The sequence below is a fragment of the Rutidosis leptorrhynchoides genome, chromosome 2 (assembly GCF_046630445.1).
Source record: "Rutidosis leptorrhynchoides isolate AG116_Rl617_1_P2 chromosome 2, CSIRO_AGI_Rlap_v1, whole genome shotgun sequence".
In the NCBI taxonomy this organism is placed as follows: Eukaryota; Viridiplantae; Streptophyta; class Magnoliopsida; order Asterales; family Asteraceae; genus Rutidosis; species Rutidosis leptorrhynchoides.
In genome coordinates this window covers 562,030,361-562,035,750 of record NC_092334.1, presented here as the reverse complement: position 1 = coordinate 562,035,750, position 5,390 = coordinate 562,030,361, and the positions used below count along the sequence as shown (strand labels likewise).

Genomic DNA, 5,390 nt, shown 5'->3' with positions numbered 1-5,390 from the left:
TTTGTATAACTCTGTATTAGCAAGTTTATATGTTTAATGTTTTAAGTGTTTTATCAAATTTGAACAATTGCTGTTTAATTGGTTTATTAAGTCCTGCAAGTTTTGTGTGAAAACATATTTAAAATGGAGTTATGAACCATGAAAGTATCCAAAACTTACTATGTTCTTTCTTTTAACATGTCTTGCTAGAGCTGGTTTGATAGCAATTGGTTCACATCTTGCTCCAAACTTACTATCATGTTGTTACGTTGTTGTTTGAGAAGGTAGTGTGCAAGAGTGAGTTGATATTTGTTTCTTGTCCGTTATATTGTTTGTTTTCCTCTATTATGTCCCTGCCTTATTATGAGAAGATGGTATATGTGTATCCATCCTTCATATCCCTTCAAAATATCCAGGGAACTCGGGTTTAACCTTTACTAGCGGGCATATTGTGACCACTTAAAAGTAGGGCGTTCATCAGTTCGGTTTTTGCCTTCCTCGGTTTTTCGGTTCTGAACATTTTGGAGGCAAAACCGAAAACAAAAACCAAACCAAAAACCGAATTTGAAATCTAGTTTCCATTAGAACCGAAAAACACAAAAAATCATAGTTCGTTTAATTAGATTAATTATTACTAATCGATCCTAAATTCAACTTTTGATTTTAATATGGGTTTCTTTTGCTATGTATACCAACACCAATACATACATTAATATATTGGAGTATATTAGTATATAATTTAGTTTTGAATACGGATCTCGGTTAAACCGAATTCCAAAAAATAAAATCAAAAACCGAATTCAAATTTGAAAACTGAACCAAACACCGAATTCTAAATTGAGAAACGAACCGAAAACCGAATTCAAATTCGGTTCCGGTTATTTTCGGTTTTCATTCAGATATGTTTTCGGGTTAATCGGTTTCCAACCACACTGGAACGCTATCTTGAGCTGGCCTGAGAAAAGGGTGGTGAGTGGTGATGGCTAATTATCCATATACCCATTTATGGGATTCATCATGAATTCATTCTGCACAACGTGACTAACCCTATATAAGATCATTACAATCTTGTACTCCTTACAGATCATTATCGACTGATTCGCTACTTGACACAAAAAAATGGGTCAATTAGCAAAATTATAAGAGCAAGTGTATGATGTTAAACATGAAAATAAAAGAGCAAAATTAACATGTATATAATGTGTACCATACCCATCTAACCATAGCTATAATCACAAAATCAACATTTATAACACTCCTAAATGCTTAAGTTAGGCTATCAAATAGTATGTGACTTAAAATTACTATTAAGTAGAGTTACCAAGTGTTTGCAAAAATCTGCCAAAACTATAAAACCGGACCAATAAGGTTCTGTAACTTAAATCCCCAGTTGCCATATCCAAAGTTCTGTAACTTGAACTATATAATTATAACTAACTAAGACTCAAAATTGTTTTGTTAAATTGATGATATGTAACAACTTAAAATGTTACTTAAAATCTTCTTCGATTTTGATTAGCTTTTGGTAGTATGCATTACTTTCATGTGGTCTGCATATATAGTATGAACATCTCTACGTTACTAATCTAGGGCACTCGATAAAGTCCCCTGCTCAAAAAAAATAAAAATAAATAAATAATAAAAAAAAAAAAATAGTGAACTAAACCTTAGAAGTGGCAACATGAGTAGGTCAGGCAAGTTGGGTAATGGGTCAAGGAAGATTTGGGTCTAGACGGATCCTTTGTGGTGTATTTCAATATAGCCAGGTCGAATAGGATTCACCCGAAACTACGTATTTGTCCAGATTTTGGGAGGAAAACAACTTTATATATAATTAATGTGTCATTTATTTGTGGTTACAAAAGCAATAATATTACATCGATAACCTAGTTTTTCATATAAAAAAGGTTTACACATGCATTTTTGGTAATTGACCCATTTAAGATAGAACTTTTTAAATGAAATTACAAAGTTTGATCATACACATAGGTTCATGAACTTTTTAAATTCATTGGTTATTATCAAGGTTGCAAAAATCGCTACTCGGGGAGTACTCTGTCATGACTTTTATATGGAGATTCGGAGTTTGACTTTGACCGATTTTCCTCGTAAACATGAGTTTTGGTCAATCTTCGGAGTAATCCCGAGTTTTGACCTAGTGTGACTGAGTTTAGCCGCATAGTTGCCGAGTACTCCCTGGTTTTTATAAACCGAGCACCCACCAAGTAATGCCAAGTTCTACAACATTGGTTATTAAAATAAAAAATAAACAAAAAAAAAAACTTATTCAAAATGTCAACCAGATAGGTTGAAACAGTTATTTCAGTTCAAGGATCAGTAACAGTGTATACTAGTATGTAATACAGAAAGTCCAATAACCGATACCTTTTCATTACATTTTTCAACCACTAAAGATCGTGCAATTTCAGGGGTCGTAAGAGGAGGATAAAACCCCTTTTCATTACTTGTGATAAAGTCCAGTTTATAAGTGCCATCTCTAACAGAACCTCTTCGTTCTTTAGATAATAGAACTAAGACCCACTAACCTGTACAAACAAATGCAGGCAGACCAAAAAAAATTACATAACGAATACTGACTTCTATTCAAGGTTGTAAAAATCGCTACTCAAATGTAGTTGGTCGGGGGGCTTTTTAAGGAGTTTTAGGAGAGTACTCAAATGTTGAACAAGTTTGCCTTTCCGTATAACTCAATAACTAATTCCAGATTTAGCATTAGAAAAATTCCTCTTCTTTATGTTTTCTGCTACTGCGGATTTATTCTTCATAATTGACTTGAAATCAATAATTGCTTTCCATGGAGGTTTCACAGCTGCAACATATCGCGTGTTGAGACTGAGTTTGAAATTGCGAATGGGGAAAAGGATAAATTCTCCTCTCTTTATCCTTCCTTACGTAATGCCTGAATCCTTATTCCACCTTTTAAACCATCATGCCCCAACAGTTAAAACCTATTCCGCCCACGTTGAACTAATTGGGTTTTTTGGCCCACGATCAAATCAATCATGTACGGGCTCATAAAAGTAGTAATTAGTAATAAATAGATATAAAACATTACTAAGTGACGTCGGTTGAGATTTGCAAACCCTAGCCATATCGGTTGAAAATTAGAATTAGAATATATATTATCCGCCTTATTTTTTAACATACCCCAGCAATAAGTTAGTCAAATATACTAGCGGCTGACTTTTAAGTTTATGTTTTTGGATTGCCAACGCCGTTTAGAAGGAATAAACTCTGTATCAACTACATTCGATCGTAACATTCAATTATACTTAAAGGTACGGGTGCTATATTATAATAAATTGCTTGATTCATATTAATATGTACGGATTCAATCTTCTTGTTGAGTTCTTTGGATTTGTATAATGTTTTGCACGGTTCGTGTTAGTTTGCCTAACTTTGGAGATCCTATCATCCTAATAAGCAAAAGTAATTTGGGATTAGCCACAATATATCAACGATATGATGTTGAGTTAACCGTCAACGTTAAATTGTTTTTTATGAATTCAAAGCCCTAATATTATTTCTATGGTTAACAAAATCCTTATGCTCAATATATTGGAGATAGATGTATGGTCAACAGTACTCTTATTTCATGCATAACTAAATCCAATCCATTTTCTAATGCATTCTTGCATGTGTTTCAACAGGTATTTATAGAGAACTAATGGAGGATGTACGTGCTCTAAATCAGTACTCGTGTATTACAAACCTTCCTGATAATCTCTTGGACTTGATCTACGGAAAGGTTAACGAACAAGATGATCAACAATCTTTTGGCCTAACCTGTCACAGTTTCCTTAAGGTTCAAAACTTAGGTAAAAAACACTTGCATGTAAGAAATTACCGCTCTGTGCGTGATTCCCGTATGCTCGATAAGCTGCTTAGTGGTTTTAGCAAATTACAGGATCTGTCATTTAGCATTATACTGTCTTACCAAGAGTCAGTATCAGATACAGATATAATTAAGTTACAAAAGTGTGGGTCTACATTGCAGCGTTTTTCTCTTACTAATTGTGGTCAAGTCACGGATAAAGGTTTCATTTCAATTGCTTCCTATTGTCCGTTGTTGTCTGTTATCTGTCTTGTTGGTTGTTCTATCACTGATGACGGGCTCGGACTTATGGCCAAATCCTGTAAATCTTTGGTAGAGGTCAATCTCAGTCACTGCAATAACATAACTCTTTGCGGGATTCAATACCTATCTCAGAATTGTCGTCAACTTAAGGTACTTAAAGTTAAAATAGTGAGTTACTTCCAAAATATTGGTGTAGGTTTTGTTTCAGTTGCTTCCTATTGTCCATTGCTCTCTGTTATCTGTCTTGTTGGCTGTTCTATCACTGATAGTGAGCTTGAAATTCTGGCCAAATCTTGTAAATTTTTAATAGAGGTCAATCTTAATACATGTATAAACGTAAGTGATTGCGGGATTCAATACATATCTCAAAATTGTCGTCAACTTAGGGCACTTAAAATAAGGAATTGCAAAAACGTTGTTGGTGTAGGCTTCAGATGGTGTTCTTCTAATTTGAAAATTTTATACGCCAGTTGCTGTGCATTAGATTCTACTGATGTTATTGAAATCTTAAGAGGAGGTGGTCTTGAATATCTAAGTTTTTCGTGGCCTGTTAATGAGCGTATGTTTATCGGAAGTATTGATTTAGCAAATCTTAAAGTTCTTGATCTAGAGGGGTGCAAATCCATTGAGGATGATGCTATTGTAAGCATATCAAAAGGGTGTCCATTGTTGAGAGATTGGGACTTATCGTGGTGTGGAAGAGTTGGGTTACGTGGTTGGGAGTCGATTGGGTTGTACTCTCAAAATTTAGAGATAATACATGTATACAGATGTGCGAGGTTGTGTAATAAGGGATTACTATGTTTGGGTAATGGCTGCAAACGTCTGTCTGTCATATGGATGGGAAGTGGTGGTACGGAAATCACTTCAAATGGGATCACTGCCTTCAAATTACAGAGAGATGATGTGAATATCAATGACAAATTCGGTACTGGGATCATTTTTCCGAGTTGGAGATTTACTTGGCCATTTAAAGAATTACAATTAGCTCAAGAGGTTGAACACTTTATATAACTCCATATTAGTTGGCACAATTTGTATGTTTAGGTGTTTTATCAAACTTGAAGAATTGGTGTTTAATTGGTTTATAAAGTAAGTCATGTGAGTCTTGCAAGTTTTTTGTGAAAACTTATTTAAAATGGAGTTATGGACCATGAAAGTATCCATATATGTCTCCAAAATTTACTATGTTTGTCCTTTTTTATTATCTGTTGCTAGAGGTAATTTGACGCCAATTGGTTCAGGTCTCTTGCTGCAATTTTACAAAAAGAATCTTACAGGATCTTGCTGGGCTGCTGCTGCAATAATAGAT

The 5,390-nt window shown here is 34.4% G+C and overlaps 1 protein-coding gene across 1 annotated transcript; it reads left to right on the top strand.

The window, feature by feature from the left end:
- Positions 1-3,667: 3,667 nt before the first annotated feature.
- On the top strand, positions 3,668-5,092 carry LOC139889734 (F-box/LRR-repeat protein 12-like). The gene has a single exon (XM_071872669.1). The coding sequence runs from the start codon at positions 3,668-3,670 to the stop codon at positions 5,090-5,092; it is 1,425 nt and encodes a 474-aa protein (XP_071728770.1).
- The last annotated feature ends 298 nt before the right edge of the window (positions 5,093-5,390 follow it).

What these genes read in the sequence shown, in the direction of transcription:
- LOC139889734 (XM_071872669.1), top strand. Translation starts at nt 3,668, where the DNA reads ATGGAGGATGTACGTGCTCTAAATCAGTACTCGTGTATTACAAACCTT.